We start from the raw sequence: 20,618 nt of genomic DNA on the forward strand, positions 1-20,618 counted from the left end.
GGTTTCTCATAGAGTTATTCTCAGTAGATCACCTGCAAAACAAACACAAACTGAATGCACAGTCTCTATGCATGAGCGTGCAATTTAATGTGGAAGCTCATCTACTACCAGGATGCATTGAGGATTGAGTCTTAACAGACATGCAAGAGACTACATGCAATGCATTTAGCACATTTGCCTTCATTAATACAGTTTATCTGGGCATGTGCGCAAAATTGCACAAAATATTGAAAGCAGCTTAAGTCTGAAAATGTTTATGATTCCTTTTGTTGTTACTGCAAATGTGTGCTTCCTTTAGCAGGATCTCTAAACATCTAAAGTTAAGCATGAAACAGCCTAAGGTGAAGTATGTTTAAAGAGATTTCAAAGCAGGTCATGATGTCATCCACTCTCCAGGTGGGAGGTTACTGGGACAAGTCATGTAGCACGGTGACCCAGCTGAAGGAGGGCCTGAACCGGATCCTGTGTCTGATACCTTACAATGTCATCAGCCAGCCACTGTGGGAGTGTTTCATGCCCGAGTGGCTGGAGGCCATCCGTACCGAGGTGCCTGACAACCAGCTGAAAGAGTTCCGGGAGGTGCTCAGGTACCTGCATCTGCAGAACAAACCAACTCAAATGTGATCATGCTCCAAACGATATTTGTTAGTTGTCAGTGTGCATGCATGAGCTCACCACCAGGGGAAAGAGATCAAGCTGTTCCTGTTGTGTTCTCTCCCTACAGCAAGATGTTTGATATTGAGCTGTGCCCCCTGCCCTTCTCCATGGAGGAAATGTTCGGCTTCATCAGCTGCAGGTTCTCTGGATACCCGGCGTCTGTTCAAGAGCAGGCTCTGCTCTGGCTGCATGTGAGTGTACACACACACAGACACACACACGTGCCTGAGTCCTGGGGTCCAGTTCTGGTCCTGCGGTTCTGTCCACAGCGCGTGTGAATTGGACAGGTTGTCAGAGAGTGCGAGAGTCTGGGCGGTGGCCCTGCTGAATATGGATCTGGGTCACAGAATGAGGCTGAGGGAGGTTGGAGGGATGGCGCCTTTCATCCCATATGCGCTCACAGCTTGCTGCCTTGTGTACATGGATCAATTTCAAGGTTTCTGTCACAACTGTGATCGGGAACCTGCATTAATTCACCTTCAGTAAATAGGCCTCAGCATGTTCAGCGAGTGAGGCGGTGCTCTAGTTTTACTTCTGAATGCAGTAGTTAATTGTAATATTGGTGATTGATTTAAGTTTTGTTGCTACATCACCACTTTAACTAGGTCAAGTCGGGCCAACTGACATTTATTTATATATAGCTTCAACTGACGGTCAAGTAGAAAAGGGATGAAGGGGTGGAGCAGTTCAAACATATGTACACAAGCAATGACAATGAGTCTATTCAGCTGCTCCGTGTTACAAAGGGTGGGGGCGTAGGGGTGGGGGCGTAGGGGTGGGGGGTCGCCACAGCAAGTCACTGCACCTTAGAACTGTAACATTTTAAAATCAATACTCAGTGCAAAGTGGCTTTAACTGGTGTTCTCTCGTTCTCATTAAAAACAAACAATAGATTTTAAAACCTGGATCAAGCTTGAGCCAATAAATACATGAGTGACTTCTTCCTCTAGATTATTTCATGAAAGAGAGGATTTAAACACTTACTTAATTTGATTATCAAATTGTAACAGCGGCTATTTCTTGCATGCAGTTTGTTATAATGCTGAATGCGACCAAAACACTGGCACATGATATTGAGTGATGGAGTTAGAACACATCTAAGCTCCAATGTTTTAATTTCTGGCTCACTGACATTGAGGAAGTTCTGGGGGAGCAATTTTTTTACATGAACCAAACAAGGGAGTGGTAAAGAATCAATGTAGATGTGAGTGTTGGGTTTGACAGATTTATTGTTGTGTCATTGTTGAACAAGTCTTTTAAAGATTGCTGACAGAGTGGACATGCATAACAAAAACAACAGTGGAACCAGAATGGAACCTTGCGGTACGCCATAGGTCAGAGTGGTTGAGTGAGAATAAAACAAAAAGAAGTTTTGTGTTTTTGGCCATTTTTATATATAGCTTTTTATATTACTTGTGAGATCTATTCACTGTGCCAGCAAAACAGAGGTTTTTGCAATAAAAAAAAATTGCCCTCTTAATAGAAGTTAATAAAAAAAAATACTTTTTTAGCAGGACAAAACACCTCGACCTTGATATTAAACATTCATAATAGTGAATATAAGTAAGGAATATTCAATGCAATATTCTATGCAGTCTCAGCCTAAATATTGACAATATTAAATACTTGGAATATAGAAATGTAATTGGAAGAAATGTAGTAAAAAAATCTGCAAAAGAAGTTAAACTAAATCGAAACTGCATACAAAAAAAATTGTTTCTTGTCAATATATGTTATACTATTAATAATAAAGTTTATTTACCTTCTGAATTGAGCCACATGTGTAATGAGGGTGTTTACTGAGTATTTAGATTTTTCAATAACTATTTGCCAAATCATTTTTGTCAAACAGCTTTTCCTTAATTTCCCGACAGGAAGTATCACAATGCAGCAGGTATTGTGACAGGACCTGTTGATGTTCAGCGTTTCCTTTCTGGTGGTAGGTGCTGTCGGAGCTGGACATCGTGGTTCCTCTACAGCTGCTGATCGGCATGTTCTCCGACGGAGTCAACTCTCTGAAGGAGCTGGCCAATCAGAGAAAGGCACGCGCTTCAGATCTCACTGGAAACACCGGGGCTCGCAGGGTGAGGAGGGCTGTGATGTCACAAAAATTATTGAAATATATATTCTGTACTGAGCAATCTGGATTTAATGTTTTTCTGCTCTTCTAGGCTATTTTCCACTATTGGGATTGAATGAATGTTGCCATGGTAACCACCAGTGTCTAAATATAGCTGGCTTAAAGGGCTTAATTGAACTTGACTGTGATGAAGATTTATCAGAGAAATTGTTCAGCCTCAGCAAATGTGAAATTTTAATAGTCTGAGGAGTTTTATACGTATTTGAAGTGATGTACTTTTGTCTCAAAGGTGAGCGTGGTGTCGGACCCAGGACGTCGTGGCCAGCACAACACCCTCAGCCCTTTCCCGAGCCCCTTCAGGAGCCCGTTCCGCAGCCCGCTGCGCTGCAGCCCCTTTAAGAACCTGGGTCACGCCACTGGCCACTGCGCCCTGGACCTGGACTGTGACGACGACGACATGAACCTGGGCTGCTTCATCCTCATGTTTGACCTCATCCTGAAGCAGGTGGAGAGACAACACCCGTCTGTCCGTTCATACATCTGAGGCCACCGTTTCTGGAAAAATCACAAGGACGCACGGGGAGAACATGCAAACTCCACACAGAACGGCCATGATTCCACCCAGTGACATACTAACTGTGTGTTCCGCTCTCCATAACATCTTAAACAACCAATGGGTCTTTAGTTCTACAGCATAATGCTGCTTAAACGGCATAGATAGATAGATAGATAGATAGATAGATAGATAGATAGATAGATAGAAGAAACTCTCACTCCCAAACACACACTATCACTAATTAAACTAAAAATGAATAAGAGCAACAGTGAGAAATTTAAAGGACAAATAAATAAAGATTAAAAACAAAGATAAAGAATTTCTGAATATGGCCATTTATATAAAAAACACATGTAATGAGGGAGACTGCACAGTGGACCAGTGGTTAGAGCTTTTGCCTCACAATGAGCAGGTCTGGGTTCATATACACACAGAAAATACCGACTGGCATTTGAACCTGTGACTTTCTCACTGTGGGGTAGGAGCGCTAACCACTTCTCCACCATGCAGCCATCCTCAGAAACAGGACAGAGTAATGACATTTTTCTTTTATTCTACCTGAGGTCTCAAGAAGACTCGTATGATAGAAGTAATTTGGGTACGAATGTCTAAAATGTATTGAAGTTTTCTTAATCATTCAACACCAATCATTATTTTAGTAGATGTGACACACTAAGGAAATCACAGTGGAATTTTGATCTTGAGATTTGCATGTCACACTACTGTTTCCTCCTACATTCATGTGGTCCCCCCCCAACACTGTCCCAGATGGAGCTCCAGGACGACGGGGTGATGTTGGGTCTAGACAGCTGCCTGGGGAAGGACATCGTGGGCATCATCAACAACGTCTTCCAGGCACCGTGGGGGGGCTCACACACCTGCCAGAAGGATGAGAAAGCCCTGGAGTGTAGCCTATGCCAATCCAGCATCCTGTGCTACCAGCTGGGCTGTGAGCTCCTGGAGAGGCTGACCCCCCGGGAAGAGATACGTCTGGTGGTGAGACACGCAGTTTATCTGCACCTCATGGTAAAGATGCCTGTGCATTAGGCAGGGGTGCCGGGAAAATGAATGCTGGGGTATCAAACGTATGGCACATCAGAGGGTCCATCAGGCTTGGTTTTGATAAGAGGAACTAGTTTTTTTGTTTTTTCTTTAAATATGTTCTTGGGGAAACACACCGTTTTAGGTAATGTAGCATTTATAGCTATCTAGTACCATTGAACATCATACTGTGATGGTCTGAGAAGCAGTGCAGTAGACAGGGTTTCAGATTCTTTTTAAAAATAAAACAGAAAGGTCAAGTAATTATCGCATGTTTTTAAAAATTCAAAGAAAAATTCAAAGAGGAAACACATGCCTCAACTGGAAAACAGTTAGATAGTTTTCTGTAATTTGGTTTTTGCACCAAAACGACACCATTTATATAGCACAATGTTAAAATATCATATATTTTTCCTTCATAAGTAGCCCACACTTATCCACTCTACTGGATGTGAGAGAAAATCCTGTTTATGCACTCTCAACAACTCAGATCCACACAATAGTAAATATCAGGTAATGTTCTCATTTATTGGAAAAAAATTGTTCAAATATCATCCTGAAAAACCCTGATAAAACCTGAATGAAAGTCACCCATAGATCACCTGACTGATTACCTGCCACATCTGCCTGCACCAACACCCAGTGAAACAAAGAAACTTGAGTACAATGACCTGCTTTATTTATTTATTTTTCACCTGCAGGAGCCTACAGATAGTTTAGAGGAAACGCTGCTCTCACCTCTGCTGGATTTCTCTCTGGGAACAGAAACTGGGAGTGAGCAAGGCAACAACCCGAGTGGCACGCAGACCGACAACCCCAGCAACCAATCCCCGGAAAACCCCTGTGTGTATCAACGCCGAACGAGAAACGTCATGTCATACGAGTTCACCTGCCTTGAGATGAAATAGGATCTGAGAACGGCTGCTTGAGAAATATGACTGTTCCCCCAAACACTTATACCCTACGTGTATTGTGTCAAATCAAGCTGTAACTTTGATTGGTTTTTAAATTTATTGATCCCCTTGGGGAAATTGTTAGTCTGAATTTAACCCATACTATTCATGATTAACCCAGTGGTAGTGGGCTTCTGCATTGCAGGGAGTTAGTTCGGGGCACGGACCTTTTTCAGTGACCCGCAGGCCTGTCGGCTGTGAGATTTGAACCGGCAAACTTCCAAAGACAACCGCGCTTCCCTAACCCATAGACCCGGGGTCTGTTATGACTGAAGGAACCATTTTGCCATTTTCCTCCAAATGAAATTCATCCGAATGCACAAAACATGTTTAACTTTTTAACTGAATATGACTCCGATCATAAAAATCTATAAACAGTTTAAAAATCTTAAGTTGCATTTAACAACCCACATTTTAAAACTTAAGACATTTTATTAGATTTTCACCTCTTGTAGCCCAGTTTCATGTTTTTAAGCCATTTTAGCGAAATTAGTTGTTGCAGTTGGTTTTGTTAGCTGTTTTGAGGTGTTTTGTTTATATTTCCTTTTTTTAATGGTTTAAGCCAGCCATTTCCAATGAAGGGGGCCCGACCCCAAAGGTTGGGTTTTTAAAATGGTTTAAGCCATTTTTGGGGGGCCATAGTAGCATTTTTACCATGTTTCTCAAATGTAGTTTTTAGTCTTTTATTTTAGTCCGTAGATGAGACGCCTTTTAGAAAAATTGTGTGAGCAAATAAACTAAAATGAAAAAGGATAACATGTTTATTTACATAAAATTATCTAAAAGCTTAAGGAGACAATAGAAAGGGACGAAAGAGACCCAGACCTCTGCTTTCGCCAAACACTATTTTTATTGGCTGACTGGATCATTAAACAATAAATATCGTAACTCGTGAGATGGTTTCAAATATTTTGGTAAGTTGGTAAGTTTTCGTACTTAGTCTTTAACTATTAAACCTTTCAATATACTTATTACACAAAATAATCAAAAGGAAAAATCAAAAAAAAAATGTTTTTGCATATGGCTTTACATTTTTTATTTGTGTAGTTGTGCCTTTTGTGAATCTCTCTGGCGCCCCCCGGAGGATTCCTGCTCAACTGGTGCTGAATGGTTATTAACGGTTTTCTTCCCTCCAGCCATGAAGAATAACTCTGATAAGAAGTTCTCGTATCAGCAGCTCCCCGTGTCTCTGAAGCTGATTTACACCATCCTGCAGGTACGGAATCGCTGAATATCGAAGAGACTGCAGGCACACAAAGACATACCTTGTGATTTATTTGAGTGTACGTGCTGTGAGTCACGCGTCTCCTCTGTCTCGTCAGGAAATGTCCAAGTTCGAGGAGCCGGACATCTTGTTCAACATGCTGAACTGTCTGAAGATCCTGTGTCTCCACGGAGAGTGTTTGTACCTCGCCCGCAAGGATCACCCCCAGTTTCTGGCCTACGTCCAGGAGAAGATGCTCATCCCGAGGTGTGTGCAGGCAGCATCTGTCGCATGAGACGTGCAGTAGAAGGAGGCCTCTCCTCATGGAAATATTAGCGTGCATATGTTGATTTGTTGCGTGCGTGCGCGTGTCTATTGTTGTGTTTGTGTCGCAGCCTGTGGTCCATGCTGAAGTCGGAGTTCTGCCAGCTGGCCTCGCTGGCCGTGCCACAGCTCCTCCATGCTCTGTCCCTGTCCCACGGCGCAGACATCTTCTGGAACCTCATCAACTCAAACTTCAACAGCAAAGACTGGAAGATTCGTTTTGAAGCTGGTGAGAGGCAGAGTACTCCTTTTATTTATTTGATTATTTAGGGAGTCCCAGTTCGGAGCTGAGCTCTTGGGCTTTTCCATTTTTTAGTATTCGTGCAGTCAAAGGACTTGAATTTGAAGCTGTGAATGTGTGTGTGACCTGTAATGGACTGTAGACCTGTCCAGGTGAAACCTGCTTGAGTGATTGATTGATTGATTGATTGATGGATTTTCATTAAAGCTGCAGTCAAACTCAGACATGTAACATGTAATAGTAATCTTTTATAGAATCTAGAATTCAGGATGTTAATTAGCACTTTGTTGCTCCACATATGATTATCTTCCTGGCGGAGGCTCCGAGTGAACAAGCTCACATAGGGAGCGCCCCCAACTGCTTATATAATATTCTTCCTAAACCACGGCCCGCCTACATCTCCCCTCTGTGTTGCCATGGTTACCGTGTGGCTCAAACAGGCTGCAAAGAGGAAGTGTGGGATTAATAAGGTTCCTCCGGCATTGTGATTGGCAGAGAGGAGCTCTGTGACCTTGAGAGAGATGCAGAGGACGGGTCGTCTGACTCCGTGTATGGAGGAGATGAGGAAACAGTGGATCCATGGCAGGACATGAACATCCAAACACACAAAAAAGGGTTTCAAGTAGCTGACTGAGTATTGAAATTCTGCAGGAAATGTGAACATCAATGCACATTTATTCTTTCACTGTGAAATGTCACACCTTGAAGCACATATAATGACCAGCAGCAATTATTATATGACTCCATTTACTTGATTAGCCCTGCAGAGACACAGATCTGTACCACTGTAGGCTAAAATTGTTGAGAAACAAGCAACATAACCAGAAGCAACACTACAGCCCCATACGCTCTCACACACTGACACCTAGTGTCCAGTCAGAGGCATTACACATCAGCCCACCGTGGGTGAGATTTTTCTGCATCTCAGAATAAAACATCTATTTATGGATTTCAATCTGAGTAATGATGAATAGAGCCAACAAATTACTGGAAGGATCCTGTTTTCATCAGATGTAGAAGATAAACTTTATTGATCACGGCATACAAAGGTTATCAAGTGAAAGAAAAAAAGACGGAATGAGGGATGATGGCCACACCCTCAAATCTACATAACCCACACTGCTTGATTATGTTAACCACAACAAATAACCGTCTTTAAAATACAAACCTATGCATTGAGACGGAATCTCCAAACTTTTCTCAGGCAGCTCCACTGGTATTAAATGACTCTCATGGTCTGGCTTTTTATGATATGATATGATTGATTGATTGATTGATATTTTTACTTCAAACATGGAAAAAGAAAATTAAAAAAACATTTAAACGAATCAAACAAATGTAGAAAGGACCACAGAATCTGTCTTCGATACAAGTCAGTACATACAAGTCTGAGGTTACGTGATCAAACACGAGTGGAAAGAAGTACCAACTTTTTTATTTACTCCTACCTTTCAAGTACTTTTGCATCTTTGCCAAAAACTTCATTCATAAATGAAACAATACGTTTTTTTCTAATATCGCATCAACCCACATCTGATACATAATGCAGTCATTGAATTAACAGTGTTTTCATTTGTCAGTACGTTCATACAAACAGACGTCAGTAGTTCCAGAATATTTATCAATTCAATATTATTCACAAAGTCAATGTGAATGCATTGCTGTCACCACAATAACCCAGGACTACATCCTTTTTTATACCAACAAACACCAACTCGACTCGTTTTGGGACTGTGTGGAGAAATGACACGTGCAGGTAAAACATGCAAACTCCACCAAAGAAAGTACCCCAGGCCTGAGGGGTGGGGCAATACTAACCCCATCAGCTCTGTATTAATATGTAGTATGTTAATCTCTTGACTTTAGCTGCGACTTCAACAAACAAAACGATGCATTTCGTCTCATCAGTGCAATCCTCAGTTGAAGACGTTGACACTAGACAGCAGCAGGCGAAGACTTTAACTTTCCATCTTTACCTTCATCTCTGACCTCACGGCCGCTTATTGAATCCCGATAATCACATTGGGGCATCTGGCGGCTCATTTGCTTCTTCTTCTCGTTGTGTGTGTTCCTGCTGCTGCTGCTGCTGATTCTCCTGTCGTCCTCCCAGTGGAGAAGGTGGCCGTGCTGTGCCGGTTCCTGGACATCGGCGCGGTGACTAAAAACCACCTGCTCAAGTACTCGCTGGCCCACGCCTTCTGCTGCTTCCTCGCCTCCGTGGAGGACGTCAACCCGGCCGTGGCCACCAGGGCCCGCCTGCTGCTGGACACCATCAAGAGGCCGGCCCTGCAGGTGACGCGCACGCACACACACACACACACGCATGCACGCATGCACGTAAATCACTTGTTATGAAATAAGCCAATTCCTGCTTTATGTCTATATTTCTTTGATATTGTGTCATTTATACATACTTTATTATTGTAATACAATTAAGTAACTTAATAATACTTTTCGTGCTTTTGCTTAAATATCTTTAAAAGATACTTTCTCTTGTGATTCAGTTTAATTCAACTAATGTGACAGTATTTGTATTTAAGTAAGATGTGTCATTACTTTTTCCACTGGGTGACAGATTAATGCCATAAACACTGAAGTGAATGCATATTTTAGCATTTTAATATTTTCTGAAAATGTGAAGTAACAAAAAGATTAAAGTATCTCCAGAGACAACTGAGATTATAATGACACTACACGTTGAAGTAATTTTGCAGTTTTTAAGTTCATCCATGTAATAAATACTCACATTAATTTACTTTGGTCATCTTTCTGAATGCTTCTATGTGCATTTCTGTGATTTTACTCACCTCACATAATTCTTTACACCACAATGTGGACCATGTAATCTGATACTTTTCAAATGATCAAGTTGGCAATTTGATACTGTAGCTCCTAATTGTACTATTAAATTCTTGCTTTATAGCTACATTTCTTTGGGAAAGTATATTTGTATACACACCTTAATATTTGTTTGACTGATGTGCTTTAATGTGAATATTTCATACAGATTAATTTGACAATTCAGTTGTGTGTGTGTGTGTGTGTGTGTGTGTGTGTGTGTGTGTGTGTGTGTGCGTGTGTTCCCAGGGTTTGTGTCTGTGTCTGGACTTCCAGTTTGACACAGTGGTGAGGGATCGTCCCGTCATCCTCAGCAAACTCCTCCTGCTGCACTTTCTGAAGCAGGACATCCCGGCGCTGAGCTGGGAGTTTTTCGTCAACCGCTTTGAAACGTTATCTCTGGAGGCTCAGCTCCACCTGGACTGCAACAAGGAGTTCCCTTTCCCCACGAGTACGAACGGTCGCCGCCGCTTCAGTGTTTGACCTCCGCGCCGACGCTCCAGGTTCACCGTTGCGATCTTCTTGTTGACAGCCATCACAGCTGTACGAACGAACGTGGCCAACCTCAGCGACGCGGCCATGTGGAAGATCCGGCGGGCCCGTTTCGCCAGGAATCAGCAGAAGAGCGTCCGATCCCTGCGCGACAGCGTGAAGGGAGGCCAGTCGGAGTCCAAACGGGCCTTCTCGCTCCCCGAGTCATTAAGCAACAGACTCCGTGAGTAGCAGAGATCAGTCTGGATGTCTGATTGCAACAAGATCTGGAGATGTGATTAGATGCATCAGCTGGTCTGCAGACAGCACTTCATGCTGGTCTGATGCGGTTTTAGTCTCACCAGCAGGGACCAGCAATGGACCAATAGTGGTTTTCTTTTTGTTTTTTTCATCACAGCAAATTCACTTAATGGCAACTTAATGCCCATTGTTTATAGTTTATATTGCTATTTGCTAATTTCTTCCTTTTTTTAATTTCTTAGTCATGTCTGCCTATTTTGAGTACATTATAAATGAAAAAAATATCAGATAGTTTCCCTGCAAATATTTTTATTTACACTCATTTGTTCTAAAAATCCACTAAAAACAAAATGTCTGAAAAAAAAAAAAAGAGCTTAATTTCCCACTCTGTCTTTCATTTTATCTGTGGCTTTGCACTGAGTCTGTGGGACATATTTCGTGTGACGGCTTCAAACACACTGGGGTTTTGGATATTTGGGCTTGGTCCAAATGTCTTAAAAATGCCGGATTTTAAACCGTCTTGAGGCCATGTGGTGCATGTGTGGTCGTGTGTGCACATGACTGATGATCATGAAGCTTACACGTACTGTTTGTTGTGTGCTGCCTCCCCTGGACACTCTCCTAAATCGTGTTCTTCATATGTGGTTTTTAGCTCTAAGGCTTACGAGGCAAGAACAGTCTGCCCCCACACTCGGAGATATGATAGAAAAAGTCCTGCCAGGTAAATAACAACAATCCAGACTATAAATACGCAGCGTTTCTCTTTATAATCGCATCATGTTGGAGGAAAACTACAGTTCCAGATACATAAATACTGTACATTGGAGCAACGTATGTGTGATGCATGATGAAGATCAGGATGTGTTGACCCCCCCCCCCCCCCCACCTCTGTGCTGCCACCCGCATCCCTGCTTCTGCTCTGCACCCCCCCACCCCCACTCCCTCTGCCTGTCTGCCTCCCCGTCTGCAGCATGCCTCCTCTCGCACTCTAACCCTGACGCTCCAGCCCCTCTTGCAGGCCAGACGCCGTCCCCGGAGGACGACTCCGTCATCAGGGACCTGCTGCCCGAGGACGCCGGCATCGACCACCAGACGGTTCACCAGCTCATCATGGTGCTCATGAAGTTCATGGCCAAGGACCAGAGCAGCGCCGAGGCCGACATCGGCAGCGCCAAGGCCTTCAACACGGTGAAGCGTCACCTCTACGTGCTGCTGGGCTACGACCAGCAGGAGGGCTGCTTCATGATCGCCCCGCAGAAGATGAGAACCTCCACCTGTTTCAACGCTTTCATCGCTGGCATCGCACAGGTAACTGGTGGAGAATAGGCTTTCATTGTTTTTTGTTTTATTTTGTGTTTTTCTTCGTCCCCTTGTCCTGTTCAGCAGCTTAGACTGATGTGATTGAGAGCCTTCCGGTGTCAGAACACTTTTTGCTCTTGCAACAGGAAGAGACTTATAGACTTTAATAGGCTTTCATTGTTGTGTAAAGGTGCAGTTTGAGGAGAAACCAGAGCAGTAATGTTCCTGGTGCAGGTTAAAATACTGATACTTACATGTCTGTTCGCATGGTAAAATATTGACAAATACATTGCGGATACATTTGATGATTTTATTAAATTATTTTTAATCAAATATAAACTCATACCTGCTTCCTCTTTTTATTATTATGTATTCAGTTGATGGTTGATAAATAACTGCCCTGTTTACTGCTGGTATCAAGAACGATACAGTTTGCCTTGGTTTCCGTTTATTAACTATAATTTGGAAAAAAACAAAAACTCTTTCATTCTATCATGGCCCAAGTTTTCTTCAAAATATCAGTAATGTGTTGGTGTTTACAATACCAGCTTTAGTTTTATTTGGTATTTGACCAGAAAGGACATCATTAGTGTCACACATCACTATTTCAGTGGGTATTTTCCCCTCAACATGCCCGGTTTCCTCTTTTTTTTCTTTTATTTATAATGGAATCGTATTTATTTATTAAAACACACATTTTACAATTGAATTCCTCCGGGTACTCCAGTTTTCTCTCACAGTCCAAAAACATGCCTCTGAGGATAATTGGTGACCCTAAAATGTCAGTGTGTGAATGTGAGTGTGTGTGGTTTTCTTTCTCTTTGATGGACTGGCGACCTTTTCAGGATGTATCAGGATTAAGTAGAATTAAGTGAATGATGGATGGATTCAATGTAAATGCCGAGAAAACAAATGAAAATCTCATAACCTACTATACTGGGCAGCCATGAGTGTAACACGGATTACACTACAGACCAACATAGTGCATAAGGACCAGCATGTTGTGTATTATACCTTCAAGTATAAGCCTCCATCATTGCTTGTTATAGGATACGGATCAGGCAGCTCTGCTTGACTTGTATTTATAAACACATGTGTTTCATTTCTTTTCGGGGTTTTCTGGTTTAAGATTTGAGAATGTCCCTGTTGTTTCCTCCAGGTGATGGACTACAACATCGGCCTGGGGAAGCAGCTGCTCCCCCTGGTGGTCCAGGTGTTGAAGTACTGCACATGCCCCCAGCTGAGGCACTACTTCCAGCAGCCACCTCGGTGCTCTCTGTGGGCGCTGAAGCCACACATCCGACAGATGTGGCTCAAAGCTCTGCTGGTTATCCTCTACAAGGTACTTTCCATCATTGTTTTAAAGTGCAGGTTATTTTATTTACATTATTACTTATTCTTTTTTTTTTTTATTTCCCTGTAGTACCCCTACAGAGACATGGATGGCAGTAAAGTGGTCCTCCATCTGATTCACATCACCATCAACACACTTAATGCACAGTACCACAGCTGTCGACCCCATGCGACAGCCGGACCACTGTACAGCGACAACTCCAACATGAGCCGCTACAGTGAGAAAGAGAAAGGTAGAGCAAACATTTTTATAATGCACATGAAGAATAATGTGCAGCTAGTGAATAATCAGTTTTTTGCTCTGGTTTAATCTAATTCCAGCTGCATTATTTTAATATTTATAATAATATCTCCTGTTATACTGCCTGCTGCAGAACTGCAGTGTTGATGCTTGTTTCCATATTTTTCGCTCCATGTTAGAGGAGGACAGTGTATTCGATGAGTCAGACGTCCATGACACACCGACTGGTGCTGCTAACAAGGAGTCACAGACCTTCTTTGCCCGTCTGAAGAGGATCGGTGGCAGCAAGTCTGTGAAGTACCAGCCGGTGGAGCTGAATGCCAAGAAAAGTAAGAAGCAGAGGCTTTCACAGTCAAGTGCAATGTTACAGCACATCGATTGACTCTTTCTCAGCGGCGTGTCTCTGTGTGACTGCAGGAGGCTTGTTCGGTGCTTCCACTGCAATGAAGTGTGTTTCTGTCTGTGTCTCAGGTGAGATCGAGCTGTCAGAGTACCGCGAGGCGAGCGCCCTGCAGGACAGCATCCTGCACTGTGTGAGAGAGGAGAGCACCAGGAAGAAACGCCTCCAGGCCATGCACAAGCAGAAGTCCCTGGACATTTCTAACACAGACTCCATCCTCTTTAGTCTGGACGAGCATCGACGGAAGTCCTGCATCGATCGCTGTGACCTGCAGGCCCCCCCTGTGGTCCTGCCCCCGTCGTCCAGCACGTCCCGCAGCAGGCGACACGGTAAATGCTCCTCAGACGGCTCCTCGGTGCGCGTAGAGGGGAACGATCCCGTGGACCGACGTGGCTCCAGAGGAGGTCAGTCTGACACGTCCAAACCTGTCATCCCGGAGGTTCGCCTCAGCTGCATGGAGACCTTTGAGGACAGAGTCGATCAGAGCTCGTCAGTGAGCTCAGCGCAGGGGAAGGAAGATCAAGACCTCATTGATCTCTCCTCCGACTGTACCTCCATCCCTGAGAAACACTCCCTGCTCTCCATGTCCGACAGCGACTCCTTGGTGTTCGAAGCGCTGCCTCCTCTGAGAATTGTGGAGAGCGACGAGGAATTCGACCTCAACACCATCATGGGCTCTCGGTTCAACAGCAGCCCAAAGATCTCGGCTTCCCCTGCGAGCAGCAGCACTTTGAGGTTGTCTCCTGTGGTTCAGGTGAGCGTGGAGGACTGCTCCAGTGACAGAAAGACCCCGGATCTCTTGGGAGGAGAGGGGCTCTCGGAACGAGAGAAGAAGCCCGACGTCGTCCCTCACAGCATCTCCCTGGATCTCCCCGAACGACTGGAGAACATCTGCCATGAATCCTTCATGACCCTGAAGCAGAAGAGAGACCTGCTCAGGAAGACGCCGCACGTCCCCGACTCATCACTGGACGACACGTCGGTCACCGCCGAAGAAGGCAGGGCCGGGACCGGACCCAGCTCCAGTCCCTCGGGCCGGACCATCTTCCTGGACATCCCGGAGGACCAAGCGGAGCCTCTGTCCTCGCCGGAGAAAAGCAAGAACAACAGCAACGACGAGGAGGAGGAGGACGGAGACGACGAAGAGGACGACGACATGGGCGACGACATGGGCGACGACATGGGCGACGAGGCCGACAGCGACCTCAAACCCGAAAACTCAGAAGACAACGATGAAGCTGAGTTCAAGATCCAGATCGTCCCACGGCAGCGTAAAGAGAGGAAGATCGCCGTTAGCGCCATCCAGAGGGAGTATCTGGACATCTCATTCACAACGCTGGACAAACTGGGAGGCGAGCAGGCCACAGAAACCGGTAAGGATCACGAAGAGCGTCTCAATATTTCATTTATAGGTGTCTGGTACCTTAACAAGTAACACAAATACATTTATGGAAGTGGGAATTAATTCAGTTTGGAACAAAACCAGAAGAGGTGACCCCAGACGCCCTCGTTTCATTTGCATTTTCAGCAAGATAGAGAGACAGATTAGATTTTTTTTTTTAAGTAATCTTTTCCTATTTGTCTCGCATTATGTCTTATTATTTATTGTTGGAACTTTCAACCAGTCTGTTGTGCTCATGTTATGTAGTTTCCTTAAAAATGCTCTTTTGAGGGTCGTACCTGCTGAAAACTGCTGCAGAGACGCAGAAAACTAATTAATCTGTGTTGAATTGAAACTATGTGAGCATTTAATATGTTTCTGAATTAAGACGTTGTTCTTTAGACTGTCTTCACTTCAGATCAGAAAACCTACAAAGATGTGAACTCAACAGTAATATATTAAGTTTATGCACACCAAGACTTTAAGAAACTGTACTTTGATCATTTGTGAGCTGCTTTTATAGTGTATTGCACATTTCAGTAGAATTTTATCTAGTTTTCTATTTTCAGTGTCAACATCAGTCTAAAAACATGTAAAACACTAATTGGAACTGTTTGAATTTCCATGTATAGTTTTACAGGGTGATTTCTGTGTGTGGTTTTACTTTTATATACCATTTCACCAGCAATGTTGGAGAGAGTTTATACTTAGATAATAAAATGATATGCGCTTCATTCATGCAACATCTTTCATATATAAATAAAAGACAGCTCAAAATGTTTCACAAACAAGAAAGAAAAGAAAGGATTTCTGAGTCGTGAGAGTATATAATAAAGTATTAAACCCAACAACTTGATAGTTAAACCATCACTGTGTTCTTCTCCTGTTAGTAGATGCACCGTGGATTTTTGTTGTTTGTTAGATACTGGCATACGATTGAGTGTCTTATGACTTGATTTGCCCAAACCGCAGATCACAAAGTGATGTCCACTCTGGAAAAGCCACGAGAATCTGCCTCGGCACCGACTCTCGAAGCCGCCGTACCTGAAACGAGCCATCGCTCTTCAGTATCAAGTAGGGCTCAGACGCTAAAATCTCTCTGTGAGGGAACTGATGGTAGCACATGTAGTTTCTACATCTTTCTCTTTGCACGTGAAGGGATTTTGTTTGAAATCAGTGTATAAAAACCTCTTGCCGTTGTGCTTCCTGTGTAGTTCCTCGTTTGTTGTTGCAGCACACACACCTGGTTGAGCTGAGGTCAGTCCAGGCTGTTGTTTTGTGTGTCTGACCTGCAGCTCAGTACCGGCAGGTGAAGCGAGGCTCTCTCGGAGCGTTGACCATGAGTCAGCTGATGAAGAGGCAGCTGGAGCATCAGTCCAGTGCACCTCACAACATCTGCACATGGGAGACAGGTTCGTCTCTTTACAAATACAATTCCTTTCGTTTTATTTCGTTAAAAGAAACGAAGCCTCTTCGTCACTGTTAACTGACATCAAAATCTCTGCAGATAAATAAATGTGAATGAACACACAAGAATCTACGAATAAATATACATTGCTTAAATACAGACTGTTCATCCTTGATAAGAGATCTCTACTGACTCACTACTGCCACCCAATGCACCAAAAGTGGTATTACTTAAATTGTACATGTCGCACAGTCATACAGGCAAAGCAGACCTGCTTTACTCCTCGAATGCAAACGTCTCCTCCGGACTTTTCTCACATTTTCTATGGATTTATTTGCTTCAGTCATCTCTGAAACTAAGACAATTGATGAATAATATACTTTTGAGAATTAACAATTCGCCTCGTAGCTCCTCTTTTCAATAGTTGCAACCTGATAGGACTGACTCGTCCTGTCAACTCAGCAAACGTAAAGAAAACAAAGCACAGCAGACGAGTTTTTTTCTGATCGGCAGGTCCGACAAAGACCAGCCTGCTTTCGGCCCCGAGCACCGTCAGCATGTTCGTCCCCGCGCCCGAGGAGTTTATTGACGAGCAGCCGACCACCATGTCTGACAGGTCAGTGGTTCACTCACCACCTGCATCTGGAAAGTTACTTTCTACTGCACCTGCACCTGCACCTGCACCTGTACCTGTACCTGTACCTGCACCTGCACCTGCACCTGCACCTGCACCTGTACTTTCAACTGCACCTGCACCTGCACCTGCACCTGTACCTGTACCTGCATCTGTGCCTGCACCTGTACCTGTACCTGTACTGTAGCTCTCACCTGTACATTTATCTGTACCTGTAAATTTGCTTGTACCTGCATGTGCACCTTAGAATTTGTAATTGATTACATTTATAGTGAGTAGTTAGTTGTATGTCGCTTCTTCACCAGGTCATTATTATCAATGAGAATCAGTTAACTAACCCGGTAAAATAAAGGCCAAATAAAAAAAGAAAGAACTATAGTTACTGCTATAAATAGTTGTGAGCGGCTACAAACCCAAGATTAGTACTTGATTACTCGAGTTACAAGAAATCAGTGCTTGATTGTACCTGATTAATGTGTTAAATTGTAATTAAGTTTCCTTTATTTGTAGTGATATTATGAAATGACCTAATTTCTTAGGAAAGTAACTCTGTTCATGAGAAAGGCCTTTGCGTGGTTCTCAGGTGTCGGGACTGCGCCGCGGTCCTGGAGGAGTACGACGAGGAGACCCTGGGCCTCGCCGTGGTCGTCCTCTCCATGTTCATCCACCTCAGTCCCGATTTGGCCGCTCCGATGCTGCTGGACATCATGCAGTCTGTGGGCAGGTACAGCAGCTCCCAGTAACCATCCACACAGCACTCCACCGTTAAATGAAGTTTCATAACTCGCTCTTAAAGCTCATGCATAATTCATCCCCGAGTCCTAATCCGCTGCTTTGGCTTCTTTCAGGTTGGCATCCAGTGCCAATTTCTCGGGACAAGCTGAGAGGTAGGAGACATTAAAGCCGACACACCGGCGTGTTGAGAGAGTCACTGTGCTTATGGACGAGTTTAATAATAGATGTGAAGTGTGACTGCCACATCCTGTGGTGTTTTGCAGCATGTTGATCCCCGGGAACGTAGCAGGTGTAGCCAAGCAGTTCCTGCGCTGTATGTTTCACCAGTTGGCCCCCAACGGCATTTTACCTCAGCTCTTCCAGAGTAACATCAAAGGTCGGTCCAGCACACTGAAGACCAATTCAAAAATCCAATAAATGAGTCAAAAGCTGCTTTTATGTAGAGACTTACAACGAGCTGATCTCCTCTGGAAAGTTTGACAATTTTATAATAGCTTTTCTACTGGTAGCCTCTTGTACATCCACATTTTATTTTTGTGATAAAGCTACTGGTGCATCAAAACAAATGTATGGAAACGCTAATTTCCCCATGATATTCTAATGTTTTGTCTTGTTGAATCTTTTTGCATCTTACCATATCTTATCACATCGTTCCACGTCGTTCCCATTTAGTTTTTTCCAGTGTGTCAGTATTTTAACCCAGCCGTCCCCCACAGTGCATGTTTTCACCTTCATTCTTTGAATGACCGTTTCCTCTCCTTTCTTCAACAGATGGGAGTTTTCTGCGAACACTTGCATCCTCGCTGATAGATTTCAATGAGCTGAGCTCAGTAGCTGCTCTCAACATGCTGCTGGAGGTGGGATTTGTCCTCGTGTCCGTGTGTGTGGAGTCTGTTACCAGCAGGAGGAGCTCTTGTCAAAGCAAACGCTTGTGTGGCTCCAGCGCCATGTACAGCATAAGCCCATCTAAAACAACAAACCATCAGAGCATTGCAAGAAAACCTGGCTTACCCTGCACCACTGTGCCAGTTTATGGTTATTGTTGGGGTGAATAAATGGCACAGATAAGAAGCCACTGATGCACGAGCTCATCCAAGCAGTCATCTGTACTTTAGTGTCCTAAATCCTCTGTTCTCATCGAGAGCATTGTGATTGATCAGGACTGAACGATCAGTTAAATGGAAATATCTTCGCTTATAGAAATGCAATTATATAACCCGGTCATGGTTTATGCCTCCTGTGCTCCAGGGCCTGAACAACAAGAAGAATCTGCCAGCAGGGGGCACAATGCTGCACTGCCTGGACAACATTGCCACCTTCATGGAGGCTCTTCCCATGGACTCTCCCAGCAACCTGTGGACAACCATCTGCAACCAGTTCCAGACCTTCCTCACAAAACTGCCCTGCGTGCTTCCTCTCAAGGTAGATATCAACTCTTCCGCTCACTTAGTCATGGCCTGATATGGTTTAATGTGATTATGGCTCCTGGAAAAAGCATTTTGCAGTGCCCTTGTCGGGTTCAATAGGACGGAGTCTCCAAACTGTAATTGGCTCGGATCTGATATCTCCAACCTTGAAGGTCGAATTAATGTATGCTCTAATCAAATCATCTCCGTGGGCAAACACCAAATCCAGGAATATGGCTACGCAACGATGCCCAACTTCTGCCCCCTTAAAGTGTCTCTGCATTTAAGATAGGCCAACTCTTTCTGTCTTATCAGTGCCCCATGGATTCCAGTTTGAGGATCATCATTTGTTTGCTGAAAATCCCGACCACCAATGCAACCCGGGTAGGTTTGAAACTGAACATTAACGACCACTTTTCTGGAATCCAGTACTTCAACATCTGACCGTCTCTCCATCCCACAGAGTCTCCTGGAGCCGTTCTCCAAGCTGCTGAGCTTCGTCATCCAGTACGGCATATTCAGCCTGTCCTACCTTGTGGAGCTCTGTGGACTGTGTTACAAAGCCTTCAACAAGGTATTCATGTTTGTGTGGGACAAGCACTCGGTTTTGAAGTAATTAAAAGAGTCTCGTAGGAGTTAAACCTCTTAGACTAATCGGCAGGGTTAAATATGTTGAGCTCATGTTTTCCGGCTCCTCGCTCATCACTTTTTTTTTTCTTTTTTTTTTTTTGGTGCTACGCCGACTTCCCTGACTCTCCAGTCAGCCAGAAATGTGGCTATGTGTCACGGATGATTAAGTAGGCAATCAGCCCGTATTGATTAACATGATTAGTTGGTGTGCCCGGGCTGAGGATGTATGGTGCGTTTCTCAGTGGCTGCCTCAGACAGAGATGGAGCCAGGGCTGTCTGCACTGTTTGGCCAGATGGATCCTCAGTCCTCCACCACTGTCAGCGCTGCGTGCTTTATGTCTCCTGCAGTATTGATTTTCCTCACCCGCTTTAATTCCTCACCTTATAATATCCGCATCTCAAATCCTAGACTTGCTCTGAGCAATTGCTTTTGGATCCTGTCCTGTGCGGTTGTTTTATGGCCGTGTGAGGCACAGAGGGGGATTTTTCAGTCATTTTCTCCGAT

At 44.0% G+C, this 20,618-nt stretch overlaps 1 protein-coding gene across 1 annotated transcript in view; it reads left to right on the top strand.

Annotated features, from left to right (window-relative positions):
* Positions 1-20,618, top strand: part of unc79 (unc-79 homolog, NALCN channel complex subunit) — a gene marked incomplete at its 5' end in the record, with an annotated part of 43,552 nt that overhangs the window by 18,375 nt on the left and 4,559 nt on the right. Inside the window, 27 exons of the mRNA XM_080479870.1 lie at positions 397-587; positions 725-848; positions 2,601-2,741; positions 3,027-3,242; positions 4,062-4,289; positions 5,036-5,177; positions 6,424-6,503; positions 6,610-6,758; positions 6,887-7,044; positions 9,167-9,348; positions 10,144-10,345; positions 10,427-10,609; positions 11,645-11,934; positions 13,085-13,267; positions 13,349-13,511; positions 13,699-13,848; positions 13,991-15,292; positions 16,273-16,374; positions 16,596-16,781; positions 17,222-17,324; positions 17,926-18,066; positions 18,191-18,229; positions 18,341-18,453; positions 18,849-18,934; positions 19,326-19,499; positions 19,799-19,867; positions 19,947-20,057. Of these exons, the coding sequence (XP_080335996.1) occupies positions 397-587; positions 725-848; positions 2,601-2,741; positions 3,027-3,242; positions 4,062-4,289; positions 5,036-5,177; positions 6,424-6,503; positions 6,610-6,758; positions 6,887-7,044; positions 9,167-9,348; positions 10,144-10,345; positions 10,427-10,609; positions 11,645-11,934; positions 13,085-13,267; positions 13,349-13,511; positions 13,699-13,848; positions 13,991-15,292; positions 16,273-16,374; positions 16,596-16,781; positions 17,222-17,324; positions 17,926-18,066; positions 18,191-18,229; positions 18,341-18,453; positions 18,849-18,934; positions 19,326-19,499; positions 19,799-19,867; positions 19,947-20,057 (5,208 nt within the window). The remainder of the gene's footprint in view (positions 1-396; positions 588-724; positions 849-2,600; positions 2,742-3,026; positions 3,243-4,061; positions 4,290-5,035; positions 5,178-6,423; positions 6,504-6,609; positions 6,759-6,886; positions 7,045-9,166; positions 9,349-10,143; positions 10,346-10,426; positions 10,610-11,644; positions 11,935-13,084; positions 13,268-13,348; positions 13,512-13,698; positions 13,849-13,990; positions 15,293-16,272; positions 16,375-16,595; positions 16,782-17,221; positions 17,325-17,925; positions 18,067-18,190; positions 18,230-18,340; positions 18,454-18,848; positions 18,935-19,325; positions 19,500-19,798; positions 19,868-19,946; positions 20,058-20,618) is intronic.

Source organism: Lipophrys pholis (assembly GCF_963383615.2).
Source record: "Lipophrys pholis genome assembly, chromosome: 14".
Taxonomy (NCBI): domain Eukaryota; kingdom Metazoa; phylum Chordata; class Actinopteri; order Blenniiformes; family Blenniidae; genus Lipophrys; species Lipophrys pholis.